General features: G+C 47.8%; 1 protein-coding gene across 13 annotated transcripts in view; it reads right to left on the bottom strand.

The window, feature by feature from the left end:
* Aopep (aminopeptidase O (putative)) overlaps positions 1-19,485 on the bottom strand; it is a 317,543-nt gene that overhangs the window by 122,378 nt on the left and 175,680 nt on the right. For 12 of the 13 annotated variants that reach the window (XR_003834640.1, XR_003834638.1, XR_003834639.1 and 9 more), the window contains 2 exons: positions 12,052-12,241; positions 7,349-7,455 (listed from right to left, as the gene is read on the bottom strand). Coding sequence is in view for 10 of the 13 variants with exons in the window: in XM_029468263.1 (XP_029324123.1) it covers positions 7,349-7,455; positions 12,052-12,241 (297 nt within the window). In the remaining 3 variants the exon portion in view is untranslated. Of the gene's footprint in view, positions 1-4,300; positions 4,995-5,354; positions 5,405-7,348; positions 7,456-12,051; positions 12,242-19,485 lie in introns of those variants that run through there. The other variant, XM_029468270.1, reaches the window with a different exon arrangement.

Below are 19,485 nucleotides of genomic sequence, written 5' to 3'. Positions count from 1 at the left end.
TGCACCATGCCTGCCTGGATACTGCCATGCTCCCACCTTGCTGATAATGGACAGAATCTCTGAACCTGTAAGCCAGCCCCAATTAAATGTTGTTTTTTATAAGACTTACCTTGGTCATGGTGTCTGTTCACAGCAGTAAAACCCTAACTAAGACAGGCAGAGATCATATTTACAACATTCTTCAACATGTATGGAGCACCCACTCACTCAGCTCTATGTACTAAACTAAAGAGACACAAGCCAGACAGAGTCCTGAGTTACCAACGGCTGATGGGCTCATTAGAGAAAGATGGATGAGGGGCATAGACAACTTGTACCCTTTAAGGTCAGAAATGAAACACTGTTCACTTATATGGCTCACCGTCAGTATAAAGACCATCAAATAACATGTAAGGTTTGGATAAAGTCATCTCAAGAAGCTCTAGGGGGGAAGGGAGGAGAAACACTAGTTTATCTCAGAGTAGAGATCGAGACATCTTTGGAAGGCAAGAATATTTGTGCTGAGTCATAATGATGTGGAAAAATGCAGCCAGGAAAGGCGTTCTGAATACAGGCAATGTGGAAAATGGCACGGAGGTAAGACTGGACAGTTGGCTAGACAGATGGCTGGCGCTGAGAGTGGAATTGTGAGCCTTGTGGTGTGTATACTGAAGCATCCAGTGCCTGAGATACTGGGAAATATAATCCTTCAAGGTGGTCAGAGTACAGGCATCAGTATGAGTCCTAATCTGAGAGATTTGAACATAGAGAAACACCAACGATGCATACTTGCAGGCAAAACATCACACGAACACAGTTAAGAGGTGGCCATCTACAAGCCAAGGAAAGAGGCTTTAGGAGAAATAAACCTGTCAATGGTTGCAGCTTAGAATTCTGGCTTCTACTGTAAAAAAGTAACTTTCTGCTGCTGAGGTCACTGCATCTTGGGTGATCCATACAGAATGGTCTGTGAGATAAACGAATAGCCAGAGGAGAACAAAGAAAAGCAAGTGGGAAGACTAGGAAAACAGATGCCTTGTGCTGATGCCTTGCAGCCCTCACATGCATGGAGCCTGGGTTCTTCCTGGTGGTGACAGGAAGCTTTTGGAGGATTTTAAGGGAGGAAATGGTAGAGTCGTGAAGCATTTTTAAGGGAGCTCTCCAGGGGCATTAAGACAGGGCAGGGCTGATGGTTAGAAGGAGGAGGTTTGCATATCATGGGCAAGGCCTTGCGATTGTATCCAGCACACAAAGGGAGGAGGCAGGCAAAAAGAAGCAGGGCCACAAAGATGAAAACGTTTCTAAACACAGATAGAGGATTCAAGAGGAAAGGAGAGTCTACTGACGGAATACTTTTGTAGTAGAATGGGTAGTTGCGGGAGGGGGTGTCCCAAGAGGGGAGGGAAGAGGGGGAGGATGGAGCTCTCAAGAGATGAAGGAATGGGAGAGGTTGGAACTCCCAGGAAAGGAGGAAAAGGGTGGGAGGATGGAGCTCCCAGGGGAGAATGGAAGGGAGGAGGGAGAATGTGGAGCTCCCGGGTTCCCATACTGAAGGAGTGTGTGGACCTGAGTTTTGCTCTAATCGGTAAGCAGACACAATGGGATGGCATCGCCAGTGTGTGTGTGCGGCATAGGGAACCAGGACGTGATGTCAGTGGGTAGCTCAGCATTTACCTCTGAAGTACCAAACGGTGAGCCAGACGTGCTGGCAATGGAGTCACAGGAGCTTCCAGCTTTGGCAGGGTAGGAACTCTGTGGCTCTTAACCGTCTTTGCAAACATGCCAGCTCTAGCTCCCTCCCTCCCTCCATGACACTGTGGTAAAGAACAGGCACTCGTTTGCTTTAGCCTGTCCCCAGAAATACCTTGGAAATGCATCTCTCTGAACATGACAGGTACACTTGTCCTTTGCTCTAATGGGAAAAGCCACAGGGACTCTCCTGCTGCTTCCAGGGTACTGTGTATGATTTGCCCGAGATCTCAGCTCCTTTTGTGTAGCTTCCTCCTCTCACTTCTACTTTCTCTTCCATTTTCCTTTCCTGGGAATACTTTTGAATAAGCCTGACATAATCTAAGTTCTGAGTCGACATTTGGAAAAATCCTAAGACTGATTTTGGATAACATCACTCTGGAAGACCCTGTAACTAACTGGGAATGTAGTCCCCCGAGGAACATCAAATGTGGAACAAGAAACAACTCTGATATGACCAAAAAGGAGATGGGGGCAGGGGCAGCAGCAGGAAGAATCCTTGCTTCTGGCGTGGAAGTCAGAGACAGAAGTTCCCTGGACTTCCCAGTGATGCCAGGGAAAGCAGAGGAATAAAGGAAGGAAAGAACGGAAAGACAGTTACAGAATACAGCACAACCAGGACACAAGGTGTAGGGGGCAATGCTTCTCTATTCCCAAGAGAGCAGCATGTGGACTCCAGACAACTGAGTGTTCCCAACAGGGTCAGCTGGTGATTAGATGATGGGGTGGCACTAAAGTGAGAAAGGTGAGCTATTTATCTGCTAATGGCGAAGAAAAAGAGAGTGTTTCTGTAGATAATGGAAGACAGAGGCAACAAAGAGTGAGGTGGGTGCTTATGGAGGAGGACTCTAAACACGTCCACATTGGGCAGAGAGCCCCAAAACAATGTCTGCCCAAACAAACAAAACTTATTCGACCCTTTGATAATCGATAATGCTAGCAATCAGAGAGCTGAAGTCCTAGGAAGAATATACAGCATGTCTGAGGCAGCCTGAAGACAGAGGCAACAGGAGGAGGGGGAGAAGAGGGGGAGGGGAGGGGGAGGGGGAGGGGAGGGGAGGGGGAGGGAGAAGGGGAAGGGGAAGGGGAAGGAGAGGCCAGCCTGGAATTGGTAAGGAAGAAGCCACTGGTTGGAAGGTTGACTGTCTCATAGCCCAAGCCACATGCACCCTAGAGAGGAGAGGGACATCAGGAAGGCATATATCTATCCAAAGCACCAGTTAGGGGCTCTTGAGGGGAGAGATTTTCTCAGGCTGGCTTGTGTCATTTTGCCAACTGATATGTCTACACACACCATGAGAAAACTGCCACATTCTTCAGAAATTAGAAATACCAATTTTAAGAAAATTTGAGAGGTGAAAACTTCCAGGATTCCATGAGAAGAGTTTTAATGAGCATGCTCTATGGCTGGAGATTAGAAGCTGGGAGCTGAGGTATCATGCACATTTGCAGATGGCTTGCACTTTAGCTCTGGACAGAATTACAATGTGCCTCCCACCCCACTATCAGGGATAGTGTTTCCGTGGCCTCTGGGTAATGCATTCATACGAAGGTAGACAGGATGCCTTTATCTATCTAGCACTGTAGCGGCTGTGGTGGCTCAGAGGAGTTACAGCAGCCTTCTGCTTTCTTAGCTTGAGCATTACTTTAAGAATTAATCCCAAAATAAGCAGCAGTAATAAATCACAAACAATCAATCAAATAACAACAACAAAACAAAATAAAGAGGCTTCTTCAGGCTGTGCCTTGTAGTTTGTCCACCACTTGTGGCTTGTCAGAAACCCTTAACCAAAAGCACTTGAGAAGATTTGTGATCCAGCTGTGCTGAGAGTTGAGGGACTGGGAGCCTTGCAGAAATTCCCTAGCATCTGGATAGTGCTGTACTGCTGGCATGAGAAAACTGGCAATTCTGTCTAGGGCTGGCAGATGGGTGAGAGTGAGAGAGTGCCACTGTGTCTCTGCTAGGGCAAAGTCTCTAAACAGCCAACACACACACACTATCATGGACTTAGCAATAAGTCCCCTAATATTTGCAACTCAGGGTAAGTGACTGTGCTTGCAGAGCTGTGACCACCTTAGAGGTAGGAAGGAATTTACAAGACTCTGTTGGAGCTCAGATGATATTCATAGCAAAGTCAGTAGAAGACTCATTGGATGAAACGAATCAGCAGTCAATGTAAGATGCCAAGGATAAGATGCATGTCCAACACTGGGAGTATCGAGGCTGGCAGCAGCTGGTCACATGGTACAGGAAGGTAATCCCAGCACTTAGAGTGGAGGCAGGAAGATCACAATGCAAGGACAGCCTGGGCAACTTACTCAGACTCAAGATTCTTACTAATTCTAGTCTTAAATCGTGGGAGTATAAATCAGTGGCATGCACACAGTGGCACAGGTGTGTGTGCATGCAGTGATGACAAAAGAAGGTCTCAAATTCTTGCTGTGTCTCTTCTTACTTTGTAATTCTTTACTGTGTAAAACCAGCAAGATGCCATTTTCTTTGATGGGGTGATTGGTGTTGCCCACGCACAATCCTTTGACACGCGGCCTTCTGACTTGATTTTTTTTTTCAGTGCAATTGCAGGCAGAGCCATGACAAGGGGGCACAGAGTGACAGCAGTGACACTGCACACATTTTGTCTCTAAGGCTCACATGGCTCTCCACCCATCTTTCAAGATGGTGGAGTAGCTTGACAAAAAAAGGCATTATCTCTGATCACTGTACTGTTTAAAGGGGTTCTTTCTCAGGGTCATCTGCATAGTGAAACACAATCTTAGAACAGGTTTGTATCCCTTTCTTAGTATGCCCTTTCTGTTTTCCATGTCAGTAACTTGAGGTTCTCTGGGTTCATTTTAGGGAGAACCACAGGGGACAGGACTAAGTTGAAGCCAATCAAGTAATTCCTCTGCAGCGAACATGCAGTGATGACTGTTCTCTGTATCAGTCTGCAAAGAATCCTTCAAATGCATTGTTCCAGACAGCCTAAATTTAGGACAACACAGTTTCTGAATATTAAGACAAAGAAAAATAAATAAAAGCCACAAGAAGCCTCGTAGTTCAAATATCTAAAATACTCCCAACTCCTCTCACTATGGAAAAGACAATTGCCTGCAAGTGGGTGGACCACATCTCTGCAGAGGCCAGGGGTGCAAAGGAGCTTCTGGGGGGCAGTGCAACTCATTTTACGAACTGGAGACATTCTGCAAGATGTTGTGGATGCTCTTCTCCACACCAAAGGACCATGACCAGGCAGAATCACAACCATCTGGGGAATTAAACATGGAGAATGGAGAAGGTCTCTTAATTTGAGAAGCAGAATCTGAGGCTGAAACATTTACAGTTCATACAGCTTGCCCTTAGCTGTGGCAGGACCCCATGTTGCCTCCACAGTGATGCCTCCTGAGCTAGCGCAGTCAGCTCTGCTCATGGCAATCACTCTTCACAGCTCCCTTCAGCCACCTTCTCCCCAGCACAGAAACAAGCATGGACCCCAAGGCCAATGTTATCGCACACACTTTTATCTAAAGGTCACATTTCTTAGGAGTGTCTAACACAAATCACGCCCACCTTCACTTACTTTCATGACCTGGATTCCCCAGTGTCTTCTACGTGCATAGCTATTTACCTAGGATCCGTTGCTGGACCATCTGACAACTTTGCTTGCCTCTTCGGTTCCTGGGTGGATGGAGCATACTCACATGAGTACTGGTCTCTTTCCCATAAGCTCCTGCCTTCCACCGATAGGAAATATTCCTATACTCAGCATCTCAAAGTCAGCACGTGCAATAACAGAATCTTTATTAACACCGGTTCTTCCATCTACATAAATGTCATCACCATCTACCCAAGCACTCAACTCAAAGCCCCAGTCATTCTGGGTACTCACTGCCCTTGTCTCCACAGTAAGCATTGCTGGCTGTGTGTCTACACATATCCACACATTCACCCATGTACAGGTGTGTACACACACACACACACACAGCTCACTGCTCTACCAGACCTCCCCTCTGCCCTGCACCTCTGCCCCTCTACACAGGAAACAGCAGGTGACCCAGGATCCCTGCACACCAGAGATTAGCTAGCTTCTGACGAATGTGAGGTAAAGTCTCTCTTGACTCATAGCTCTGCCATTTTCTGTTCCCAAGGCACAGCAAAGCTCTTTTCACTGTTCTTGCTAAGTGGAAGCTCCTTGAGAGCAGGCACCATGTTCACACTGTAAGAGCAGCCACACTGGGTCAGCGGTTCACACAGGCTCCCCAGAGGTTGGCTAAGGGAAAAGATACAGGCACAGTGGCCCATAGCAGAATGGCAGAGCTTCTGGTTCCTGGCTCCTGTCTGGTTGAGCTTTACAACTGTTCTAGCTGTTTCTCCTAAACAATGGATGAGTGAGCCTGGGAGGTGACAGTTGTCATGCAGGCAGGGAGCCTGCCTCCGCAAAGGCAGCACTGCACGAAAGCACCAGCCAGCCTTGCCTGCTAGGGTCTAGCAGGCTTGGTCTGTTTTGGCTCTGGTTTTGCCTCCCAGCATGCTCCAGGCCCAGCACAGGAGCAGGTGCTTATTTAGAAGCATGTAACATCAGCAGAAGGCCCACGGCAGGCCCCTGCCCAGAGGGAGCAGGTTGCCCTTGGGGAGTCATGTACAATGGGCTGAGAAAGGGGAAATTCCTACATGGGCCACCCAGCCCACTGACTGCAGACTTTAAACACTTGATTCCCCTTAACAGGGGCTGCATGGAACCTTCTGTAGCAACCTTGGTGCTCCTGGGGCTAGGCAAGAGGCTACAGGTAAGTATTTATAGCACAAAAACACCAAAGGAGAGAGGACAGAACTGGGAAAATGGCACGAAGTAATCCTACATGTGCCATGTGCAGTCTCAGAACACCACCCAGGAGCTGCGAGTGCAGAGAGCAATGGCGGTTTCCTGCTGGGCAACAACTGAACAAAAGGCCCATTGACATGCACATCTGTTACTACTAAACACAAAGTAGTCAATATTTTCTTACACATTTTCCCCTCTTTGGCTTTAAAGGGTTACTGTCTGACAAACTGTCGAACCCTAACCTTTTTCACATCCACAGTTACCACATAAAGTGACTATTAGAACTTCAAGTGAGGAATTTAGTGCCGGAAATGGCCTCATGCTAGCTGTTATTTCTGCCTGCCTGCCTGTCTGTCTGTCTGTCTGTCTGTCTCTCTCTCTTTCCCTGACTAGAGAGACACTAGGAAGTTTTCAAAAGGCAAATCAAAACCCACACTCAGAGAGACTTAAAAGATAGCAATCATGTCCCTAGTGTGAGGAACCCAAGCCCTGTTTGATTTTAAAAGCAAAAAGGAAGGAAGGAAAAGAGGGAGGGAGGGAGGAAGGGAGGGAGGGAGGAAGGGAAGGAGGGAGGGTTGGAGGGAAGGAGGGAGGGAGGGAGGAAGGGAAGGAGGGAGGGTTGGAGGGAAGGAGGGAGGGAGGGAGAGAAGGAGGGAGGGAGAGAAGAAAGGAAGGAGGGAGGGAGAGAAGGAGGGAAGGAGGGAGGGTTGGAGGGAAGAAAGGAGAGAGGGAGGGAAGGAGGGAGGGAGGGAAGGAGGGAGGGAAGGGAGACGAGGTGGTGGGAAGCATTGGTGCCTTACCTTAACACCTGCATTCCCTCTGGGCAGTTCCGAAGCTCATCCTGCAGGCGGTGCCAGCGCAGGCAAGCCCTCAGCTCCTGCTGCTCCAGGGCCTCATGGGGGGGCAGCTGCGTGGGACACAGACACAAAGAATGTGCACAGCAGTCATGTGTTGGGTCAGGTTTTACTCAGCAAAGGATTTGCTTTGTTTCACTGGGGGACAACTGGGCCTACTCAGCTCCTCGCTCTCCAACAGAAAACAACCAACTGGTCCTCCAAGGAGCACTGAGCAAGCTGTACAGCCCCTGCACTGATGGTGCAGCTGGCCCTGTCCTTTGAGTCCCTGGCCCTGGAAACTACTCCAGTCCAGAATACTCACCTGAAATGGGGTCTTCCCCACAAACCATTTCTCCTTTGATACCATCCAGCCTCCCTTCCCTGCCTTGTGCTTCTGCATGGGGAGGGGAAAGGCCCCTCCCCCATTTACCTCTTCTTTTTCCCAACCTTCAATTTTGTTAAGGACTGTTTATAGTGGAGCTTGCTAATGTAATCCAGATGACTGTTTGCATAGATCCAGGAAAAAAAAAAAAGTATTACTGTCTGGACTCAATTTGGAGGCAGGGGAGGCCATCACACTGCTCCAGAGAGTTAGAATTGGCTGCTGTCACATGGGCGTGCTCACAAGGCCACCACATGGACGGCTGGGATCTCCATAAGAGAAGGCAGGCAGTGGAGTGCCCTGCAAGGAGGGGGACATCGGGTCTGCAGACATTTCTAGGAATTACTGGTCTTTAGTAATGCATTCATCAAATCTGTGTAGGCCCTGGGTCAGGATGGAGGACTGTTCTACCACGGAGGGCACTAATATCACACTGGGGACAATGTGTGGCTCAACAAGGACCATGGAGCAGCTCTGTCAGTAGGGACACAAGGGTTCAGAAGGTTTCCACGGTAGGTGGTAATGCCTGAGCTTGCAGGGGCAGAGACTTCAGAGAGTGAGAGCGCACCACTGGCTTGGAAAGAGTGTGATGTTCTTAGAACACGGTGAGGGGTGCGGACAGGTTTGGAGCAGACAACCAAGCCAAGAGGGCAGAGTTGCAGAGGAGTCAGAAGATCAATAGGCTGCTCCACAAGATATGTACATGAAAGACTGGGCTTCCAAAGACTTCCAAAGGTGATTATGGTTAAATGAAGCTATCAGAGGGGAACCTTCAGGGCTGTGGTCAGGAAGATGCCAGAGCTCTGTCCATCTCTCAAGAGTGGAAGAATAATTATGGGAGGCTCAAGTGAGGAGGCAACCATTGGGCAGCAGCAAAGACAAGAGGCCACCACAGAAAAGCAATCCTGTTGGTCCCTGGATCTTAGGGTTCCTGTCAACTCGAGCAGTTACTTAAGCCACAACTTCTGGAATTTGATTATGACAGCCCAACCAGGACAGCCTAGATGTGGATGGAGCATAGAGTTTATCTAGTCAATGAAGGTAGTATACCACCCAACCTGGCAAGTCAACTCACTTCTTCCCAGCCACTGCTCTGAGAGACTGCAGCTTCCTCCTCATTCTGACTTGACATGCTTTGCTGTGCACTTGGGCTCAGTGCTGCAGTGAATGTTTCCATGTGATCATAGCCATCACTGCATTCTGTCACCCTCTTCTCTACTGGAGCTGCTGCATCCCAAAGAAGAGTCCTACCCTTGGTCCTCATGCCCCTCTTCTTCAGGAAGACACGAAAGGGCTATTTATCACAGTGGGTACAGGAGTAGTGGAGAGCCTAGTCTCTGCTTTCCTTAAAGCCACAGCAGTGGGCAGCTTGTCCACAAGGCTTTCAGGCCTCTTCTACCTCTGAATGCGCATAGTACCTGACACTCATTAGCTCTTTATTTCAGTATTTCTCTCTTCCCATCCATGGACAGTTTCTCTTAGCCATCACCTTCTGGTCCCATAGATTGAACATAGAAAGGCCATGGAAGGCATGCCAGCAGCTGAGAGATGGAGCCCAGCCTCCACTCTGTCACTTGGTAAGGAGATACTCAGGACAGAAGCAGGAACCAAACAGACAGGGCGCATGGGAAAAAGAGGGCTTTCTCTTGAACATGAAGTCAGGGACACTCTGGGATGACAGAAATGAACATCAGGAGTTCCAGGCTGCTTGTCTTAATGGGGAGCTAGTCAGGGAAAGTTGAAGACAGGGTATACTGATACTCACCCTTTGCAGAGTGTCAGTGCCCAGGATGGAAGCAAACAGGCATTTCACACACAGCTTCCATGTGTCTAGAATGTGTTAAGCTCACACATATATCCAACTTGTGAATATGAGCCTTCTTAGACTTATTTTCCTAAGGGGAAAACTGCGGTCCAAAGAAGCTATATATCCTGCCTGTGCGCAGAAAGCCATTGAGCCAGAGAGCTGGGACTCAAACCTGGTCCAGCGCAGATCCTAGCCACCCTTTCTATCAACTGTGCAGCTTCTTTGGAGTGGAGGATATAGATTGGTACAAGAGGACAAGTGAAAGGCAGCACCACTGTGCGATGGATGACACTGTCTCTCTATGAGGGTAAGAAATGCACACAGCAGAAGCAACAGGAATCCAGAGTCCAGCAAAGCTGTGTTGGAGAGTTTGAGGTGTAAATCAGTTTGAGAATAAGAGATGGGGCCTCAAGACGGCCACCGAAACACAAGATTTCACCAGGCAGAATGTTCTTGACCAAAATCAAACAGTAAAAACAAACTTGGGAGTTTTAGAAAAGTACCAACATGCCTAGGATGTTGAGGATGGAGACCATGCAGAAAAGGAGTGACACTAGGATCAGGAAATAGATAGAAGCCGGGTGCGGTGGCACACGCCTTTAATCCCAGCACTCGGGAGGCAGAGGCAGGCAGATTTCTGAGTTCAATTCCAGCCTGAACTACAAAGTGAGTTCCAGGACAGCCAGGGCTATACAGAGAAACCCTGTCTCGAAAAAATAAAATAAAATAATAAATAAATAAATAAAAGAGAAAGAAAGAAAGAGAGAAAGAAAGAAAGAAAGAAAGAAAGAAAGAAAGAAAGAGAGAAAGAAAGAAAGAAAGAAAGAAAGAAAGAAAGAAAGAAAGAAAGAGATAGAAGGTAGGAAATGGTCCTGCAGTCCCATGCTCAGGAGAGCTCAAGGTCGAGGTTAAAGTGGAGGCAGTGAAGGAGTGTGTGATCCGTGCTTTTCATCCTAGAGGTTGAGTCCAGGCCTGTGGGCTAAGCAGAGGCACATGACCACTAAGGGAACATTCTCTGCTGGGTGAGCAGAAGTGTGGCCACTGTGCTACACTCTCAGCTCTTGGTTTGTACGATGGATAAAACGTTTGCCTTTTGTGTTTTGTGACGAGGTATCTGTCAAGCTGAGGCCAGTGCTGAGCTCACCACACAGCCCAGGGTTCCTTCAGAGCTGTGGCAATACCCATGCTCGAACTCTCCCACACTGGGAATACAAGTGTGAGCCACTACCCCTGGTTTATAACACCTTTTCTGAATTAATGAGCATCACATAAGAATTTAGAAATACTGAGTTCCCTAAAATATTGGGGCTTGTTGTTCCAGCCATACTGAACCTCCCTTTAGACATGACAACTGACTGTGGTGGCGGAGCAGAGGCCAGCCAGTTTGTCATGCCACCTAATCCATAGCACCAACTGCCTGGTTTTTTATTCTTTTTTTTGGGAGGGGAGGGGGAGTTGACATAGGGTCTTGTTATCTAATCCTGACTGACCTGGAACTTATGAAGACTAAGCTGGCCTCAACTCCTGTCCATCTTCCTGCCTCAGCCTCACCCAGTATAAGCCACACCCACTATGGATCAATATTTGAACCTGATTATTTAAAAAGCCTATAGCCAGGGATGAGTACTCATATAAACTCAAGCCCAGTCTGGTTTATACAGTAAGCTTCAGGCCAGCTGGCGCTACATAGCCGGGCCCTATCTCCAGACAAAACAAAAACAAAACAAAATAAAACATCCTGTGTGTTTAACGCATGGGATTATGCAATGCAGGAGTCTGACCTTCATGCCTCTGTTCAAACATATACTTAACAGGGGTCTTCTCTGACTCCATGGTCAAAACAGCTCCCTCAACTCTGTATGAGCCTTTCCCCCACCCCCCCTCTGTGTGAGCTCCCCCCCACTCTGTGTGAGCCCCCCCACTCTCTGTGTGAGCTCCCCCCACTCTGTGTGAGCTCCCCCCACTCTGTGTGATCTTCCCCCTGCACTCTGTGTGAGCTCCCCCCACTCTGTGTGAGCTCCCCCCACTCTGTGTGAGCTCCCCCCACTCTGTGTGAGCTCCCCCCACTCTGTGTGAGCTCCCTGCACTCTGTGTGAGCTCCCCCCACTCTGTGTGAGCTCCCCCCACTCTGTGTGATCTTCCCCCTCACTCTGTGTGAGCTCCCCCCCACTCTGTGTGAGCTCCCCCCACTCTGTGTGAGCTCCCCCTCACTCTGTGTGAGCTCCCCCTCACTCAGTGTGAGCTCCCCTCACTCTGTGTGAGGCCCCCTTCTCCTCACAGTACTTATCACATTGCTATTTCTTTTGTTGTCTGTTCCCTCCATGTCTAGATTGTGAACTTGAAGGGAAGAGACTTTTTACAGTGATTTATTCAGCAAACATAGTGCTTAGTACACATAGCATATAATCAGTGAATGAATAATGAATGAATGAATGAAAACAGAACTTGATTCTGAGTAGGGAAATTCTTTGAACCTACCTGCTGTGCTTCAGCCCAAAATATATCTTCCAAGTGAGTGGCAAATCCTTCACTGAGCCACTCCTCTGTCCAGTCTCGGGCCCCAATGACTAGGCCAAACCAGGAGTGAGCGATTTCATGGCAAAGACGGGTCCCACAGAGATGGCTCCTGCCCGTTAAGGTGCTCTGAGAGAGGAAGATGATGTGTGGGCTGCATATAATGGGAGAGAAAACACGTAGAGTCCTGTTAGCACCTGTCCCTGTGGCTACTCAGTGGGGCGGCTTTCTTAGCCCACAGAGTCTGTTATTACTGTGTGCATGCCGGATCATGATGGATAGATGCGGCTGCAATGCTTTTAAACCTAAACCAAGTGGCAGTTTACGTTTCTGGCGGCGGCTCAGGTTGCTGTTCCTGCCAGCAGTTGTCTTCGTCATCAAGCTGCTATTACCTATAATAAGTAACCCGTACTAAGTTTTATCCTGAAAAAATTACAAGGCAATGGAAACGTTTACTATGAAATCTGGGCTGTAAAAGAAGAACAGGTGTGAGAATGCGAAGTCCATGCTGTCACGAGAATGATCAAAGAAGTTGTTCAGCCAAAAATTCTAGTAGCTCACAGGCAAATCAAGAAGTCACTTGGAAGGCCAGGAAAAGCTGAAAAGAATAGAACCCCAAATCTTCCATTTCATACTAGAGCTGACTGTGGAGTTAACACTCAAAGGGGAGACTCTGGGCTAGCCCGGAGAAGAGCCCTGTGCCTGTAAACAAAACTCTCCATGTAAGCTGCAGGCCCTTACAGATGCATGTGACCAGGGACCCCGAGAGTGAAAGGTGGGCACTATCCCTCCCAGGCGTGCAAATGGCCCAAGGGTTGGCACCAGATACCAACTCATCTAATCGCAGTTTCCATAGTCTGTGACTCCAAATACCATGATTAAAACTGCAGAGATGATGTGGGAGGAAGCGGCTGTCAGAAAGGACAGACAGACAGGATCTTCGCTTTGCTTTCACCTTCAGCCTTTAGCATTTATCTAGAACTTGTTTATGTCCTTCCTAATGAAGAATTTGTTCTTTAAAAACAAATCTATCAATTAAAGCAAGCGAGTTGTGAGAACTCCCAAAGTAAGGAATGAGTTCGTTCTTTCAAAACCTATTTGTTTGCCATCATGTCATCTCTGCACAAGCCAAGACAGCAGCATGCAGATTTTTGGTCCGCCCCCACAGCCCCCATTAGAGAAAACCCCCACCTATATTTCCCTTGCACAATATCACCCATTCAGCTCAGAGAGCTAAATTGCAATCGCAGGAGTCAGGACTGCCAAAATAGACAGCTTTCATGTGAAGTAATAACAGGGCAGGCACGCAAATGAAAAAGCATCTGCCAGGCTTTCCGGAAAGCCCACAGAAACCCCACATATTAAAAGCAGAGTTGAAGCACTGAGGAAAAAGGGGTGCGGTACAACAGGCACCAAGAGTCAAACAGATTACCAGCTCAGACAAAAATGTAAGAAGGCAGGCAGGGAGGGAGGGAAGGAACCTCCCAGCACAGGAGCCAGCCTTCCCTTTACCTTACCAAGAAAGACAAATGGCACAGCCTGGCATTCTCAAATGAATGACCCCTGGCTCCACCAAGTGTGATGCTACATGAAAAGCCACAGAAATGCATAAGTAAATAACATTCCAGACATACTGCTGGCAGCAGCGCACCCGTTAGCTAAAACAAAATAGAGTAACTTCAGACTGTATGAGCAGGCTCATCTCTGGAAAGGGTCCAGTGGCCACTGTGACAGCCATGGCCATGTGGGCAGAGATCAGACAGCTGACTCTGGCTCAAGCCAGGAAGGTTCAAAAGGGGATGTGTGGACTTGTAGGGGGACTGCCCCTGACTGGGGTCCACTGCTTTGTTCCAATGGGGGCCCATGTGAATGACTATTCCAGAAGAGATGGAAGAATTCACATGAGTGGCTGGTGGGGAGTGAGCTTCATTTTCCATCTTCCAGTTTGTTTCCTATGAACAGTCATCTCCACCAGACTTCTCTCCTCACCTTCCTGAACTCGGGTGCCTCTGGGATGTACTAAAGACAGATCTATAGAGATCCGTCTAAAGTTCCCATGTCCTACCCTCAACCCTTTCTTCCCAGTCAACAGTAACCAATTTCCTTCTGTTCTGTGGGGAAGAAGGAAGTGTGAACTCTGTTATCACTCAGAGCTCTCCCGGTAACCAATGTCCACGGGGGACCCTGCCCTCAAGCTTTCAGTGACCGTCCTCCAGGGTGTTAAGCACACTTGGGACATACGGGATAACTACAACTTTCCTCCCCTCTTTCTGACTCTGAATGTCAGAATTACTTACTCAAGGTAAGTAGACGTTTTAAAGCATCGTTTTCCTCAGTAGCTAGTAAAGAAAACAACACACTCAGTCCACTTTGAGGATCAACAGTCAATGTCCCTTTGTTAGCAGGTCCCTTAGCATAGACAGCACCCCACAACAGAGAGCTTTTAGAATGTCTAGGCTACCATGACCTTGATTTGGTATGCAAGGCCCACTCACAGGTGCACAGTCCAATCCTGTATTCTCAGACCCAAGCAACTGGCTCAGGCTTCCCTTCTGTCAAAACCCCTGGAATTCTTATGCCCTGGAAGAGGGATCACCTACCTCAAGGAAGATAATCACATTGCTAACATCTTCACACTAAGAGCAAAGATTTTGTTGTTACTGTTTTGCTTTCTTAAACCATAAGTCATTTAATGTATTGTTTTTCCAGATGAGAGTTATGCAGGATTGCTATTTTAAATCTCAAAGTAACAACAGCCCCTCTCTTGAATTCTCTGCCACATGCTCTGTGCTGTAGGGGTGTGTGTGTGTGTGTGTGTGTGTGTGTGTGTGTGTGTGTGTGTACACGTGAAATAGGCAGGCCTGGGCTGCTGAGAACTTCAGCAGATCTATGCTCCTCACTTTCCCAGCATAGTGGAGGCTGGCCACTCCTCTGCAGAGGCCAAGTGTACTAGATGCCTGAAGCTTGTATCACGCCCAGCCTGAAAACTGTCCCTCTACTGCTCCTTAATGCGACCCACCCAGCCAGATTAGAGTGTTGTGTCCATTAATTTAAAACATGCCTCCAGCAGAGAAGGAAGGAGGCCTTTGTGACTCCCAGAAGCTGCTCCCTTCCTGAGGGAGGAATTCAATTTGGAAAGGAAATGGAGAATTTCATCAGATCTTAAGTAGGAGCTAGTGTTTGATTTATTTCTGCTTTTTTTCCAGGGAGGCCTGACCAGCATTGCCCCATCCTGCTGGAGAGGGAGAGAGGGAGGAGGGAGGGAGGGAGGGAGGGAGGGAGGGAGGGAGGGAGATTGATTTAGCAGCTGAGCCCAAAAGCTGCAAGCCTCAGCACCAGGTCACCATGGGCTGAGTGGACAGAAAGAGAGATGGGAGCTTCCAGGAGCAGCAGATCCTGGGTCTTGGGTGGAAGGTGGGGAGGGAGTTGTGAGGGTTGGAGGTGAGGGAGATGGGATGAGGAGTGGTCAAGTACACTTCTGCAGAGGTGTCATGGAGACATATTTACCAAGCTTGAATTTCTTGTGAACTTAATATTTTTCTAAATTTCAACAAAAAATGGCATCCACCATCCATATGCTTAGAGAAAGAGAGAACTTGGAAGGAGAAAGGAGCCCTCCTTTCGCTAGTATCCACCTGGATGACTCCAAAGACCTTAGAGTCAATCACATAAAAGCAGCCTTCTCTGGTGTGGTTTAATAGCTGACATGGTTTGGACAACTGCAATGTATGGGCATAGGGGGGCTGGGTTGGAGTAATCTCAAGAGGAAGTCCTGTGCCCCCCCCCCCATTCACACCTGCTTCCTTTTTCCTCCATAAGCTGCCTGCCCAGCAATGCCCATAAGTGCACTTACCATCAGCTCCTGTCCCTGGAGTCAGACCCTTCAGTCCTTCTTTGTTGACTGTGGTCTAATGTAAGGAATGTATCTGTCACCTCAAAGGCCACAAAGGATGGCCTAGAAATGCTGGCCATTCTTACCCCCTCTACCTCTGTGACTACTCAACAGGGAATGGCTACTTTCCATCTTCCTCTTCTGTGATACACTGTAGCGGATGAGTCTTAAAAGTGTGTGGGGAGATGATCAGGTTTTTGTTTTGTTTTTTTTTCTTTTTTTTTAAATATTTATTTATTGATTGATTTACATCCCAAATGCTGCCCCCTCCCAACCCCTCTCTCAGAATCCTTCCCCCATATCCCCATCCCCTTCTTCTCTGAGAGTGGGGGGCCCCTGCGCTCCCCCTCCCAACATCAAGTCTCTGCTAGATTAGGCAGATTTTCTCTCACTGAGGCCAAACAAGGCAGCCCTGTTGGGGAAGGGATGCCACAGTAAGGCTACAGCTTTAGGGAGAGCCCCTGCTCCAGTTGTTGGGGGGATTCACATGGAGACTGAACTGCACATCTCCTACATGTGTCATGTGTCAAGGGTCTCCTTCTAGCCTGTGAAACTACCCTTAACATAGTTCTGAACAGCTTGAGAGAGAGAAAATTGTTACATCCAACCAGTGTTTCAGGAAACACAGGTTTAGCAGAAAAGGATATTGTTATTGCTAGTTGCTGCCCCACCCTCCTGTGTGTGTGTGTGTGTGTGTGTGTGTGTGATGGTCAGAAGACAACGTATCAGCTTACAGAGTCAGGCCCTCTCCTTCCAGCAAGTGCCTTTGCCTGCTGTAACTCACCAGCCCAGTACATTTAATTATTCATTTATCTGGATGCATATTGGCTCAAATGGCCACTATGACAATGGCAGAGGAACTGAGGACTGCCCCCGAGCTCCAAGCTTTACCTTTTATCAATACAGTGTGCATGTGTGGAAGTCAGAGAGAAACGCTAAGGTGTTCCTTAGGAGCTGTCCACCTCATACTTGGAGACAGTCTCTTTCATTACCTGAGACTCACTAAGTGGTTCCCTAGGCTCCAGGGATCCTCCTGCCTCTGCCCCCTGAGCACTGGGGTTACTCACATGGCTCTCCTGCTGCATTTTCATGTGGTGTTCGAACCAAGTGCTATGTGAGCAGCTGTTTCCTCAGTCCAGCGTGGCTTCCTGCTTGCCTTTCCTAAGGACACACCCTACTGGCACCATGACCTCCCACTGAGCTCCTCCTACACTCGCTCTACCCCAACTGTAGAAAAGGTGGTTATCGCCTCAATTTACAGATGTTGAAGGTAAAGCGCACAGAGTTCCTCTCTCCAGGTTGGCAAGCAAGGTCACTAGCTCACAGTGAGCAGGCAATGCAGCCCAACCCAATATTGACTGAAGCTCACTCTGGTCTACTCTGCCAGACTCCCTGGGCTTAGCTGTAGCTGCTAGGCTCCTGGCTTTTCTGTGCAGCTCAAGCCCCTGGTATGATGACCTCAGGTTTCTCAGTGTTTTATCAGCAGAGTCATGGAAATGAAAACACCATCCGTGCCTTAGGATCTTTGTCCCCTGTGACTACATCACAACCAGAACTGGCCCAATAAAACAGGCCTTTGGATCAGCAATGCTTTAGTGTCTTCCCGGGAAGAAGGGAAGAAGAGAGGGGGAGATACTACTCTACAGCTATGCCCTGTGTTCTCCTTAGAGAAACAGGTGAGGCCAGCTTCTGGTACATGGCTCCAAAGGCCCTGGAAGGGCCACACACCTATTTTAACTACAGATATTTGTGGGGGTGGGGCAGAGTGGAACAATCATAAACTAAATGTGCTAAAGAAGCCAAGATAGCAAAATGAGGGTAAATGGAGGACCAGGGATAAGGAAATAAAGGAGGGAGGAAGTAGATAACACAAAATTAAACAGAAAAACAAAACCAAAAACCAAGGATATGGAGGAGGAGGAGGAGAAAGGGGAGGAGATGGTAGGCAGGCAACAAGAACCGAGAGCAGGGGTAAGTCTCCTAAGCCTCAAGAAGCAGCAGGAGACTTTAGAAGTATCAGAGGCAAACTGAGAAGCAGACACTGGAGGGAAGAACACACTGTATGTTAAACAGAGTAAGCCAGTCAGGCATGGTGGCTGGGGTGGTAGCAGTCAGTTTATCCCAGTTACCTTCTCCTTGCTGTGATAACACACTGGTCAAAACTGACTTGCTAAGAAGGGGTTTATTTCATTTATCTCACACTTCTATGTCAGGAGGCAGGAACCTGAATGTGGGAACTGAAGCAGAGACTATAGAAAAAATGTTGCTTACAGGCTGGCTTGACTGATCTTTCCTATGTAGCCCAGGTTGAGTTCTCCTCTACAATTAGTGGTCGAGAAAATGCCCCAACAAACCAGCCTGCAGGCCACTCTGATGAAGGCAATTCCTCAGATGAGAGTCCCTTTTCCCAGGTGGCTCTAAGCTTGTGTGAAGTTGGCAAAACTAAGTAGCACACAACTTGACTGGTTTTGTTCTCTACAGAATCCTGACTAACATAGTGGTACACACCTTGAATACCAGCACTTAAGATGCTGTAGCAGAAGGATCATCTCAAGGTTCAAGGTTATACTGGGCTATACTGAAACTGTCAAAAAAGACAACAACAACAACAACAACAAATTCAAATTAAACCTATCTAAACAAACAAACAAACAAACAAACAAAACATTAGGCCAAGGTTATCAGCTCTCCAAGCTCATAGTCCCAGGTTTGACAGTTAAGTTGCCTAAATGGCCCACACCTAGGTCCCACTAGGGATTGTGGTCAGTGCTAATGGGAGACAGGGTCAGGCTCTAAAGTAGATGCACTGGTGACAGGAGAAAGAGGCTTCCTAGTAAGTCTGGGAAAGAAATGAGTCTTTGGGGATGACACAGTGTTGTCATTTCATTGTTGGTCTCAGTGTTGCTGAGAATAAGTAGCTGCCAACACCAGTGCCAAGACCACCTCAGCTGGCTTTGGAAAGCTGTGTCCAACAGCAAACCAGCAGCTTCGCAGGTGCTGAAGGGATTGGTGAGTGGCAGGCACTTTATGTCTGTCCCACCAAGCAGTACTACATACACACACAGAGACTATGGCCTAGACTTTACCTCTCAAGCAACCACCCATGTAGAGTTAAGACTCCACTATGGGGGGCTGGATACACCTTGCTGAGACCGTCTTTCCTTGAGAAGCAGACAAGGGTGTCTTTGCTCTTCTGAAAGTTCAATGAAACTGCATTTGGGTATTTTGTGTTTAAATGCTAAAGAATTAAGGCAGGAAAATCAGTATTTGATTGAGTTTCCCAACTTCTTAAAGAACATGAGCTGCCCTAGTGGTTTCTTGATTCTCAAAGATGAAAGCAGATATATATTTCTCTCTTTCTTTCTCTCTTTCTCTCTCTCTCCTTTCTTTCTTTCTTTCTTTCTTTCTTTCTTTCTTTCTTTCTTTCTTTCTTCTTTCTTTTCCTTCCTTCCTTCCTTCCTTCCTTCCTTCCTTCCTTCCTTCCTTCCTTCCTTCCTTCCTTCCTT

Source organism: Mus caroli, chromosome 13, assembly GCF_900094665.2.
Source record: "Mus caroli chromosome 13, CAROLI_EIJ_v1.1, whole genome shotgun sequence".
In the NCBI taxonomy this organism is placed as follows: Eukaryota; Metazoa; Chordata; class Mammalia; order Rodentia; family Muridae; genus Mus; species Mus caroli.
Note: the sequence above shows the minus strand (reverse complement) of the source record. Positions and strands in the feature narration are given on the sequence as shown.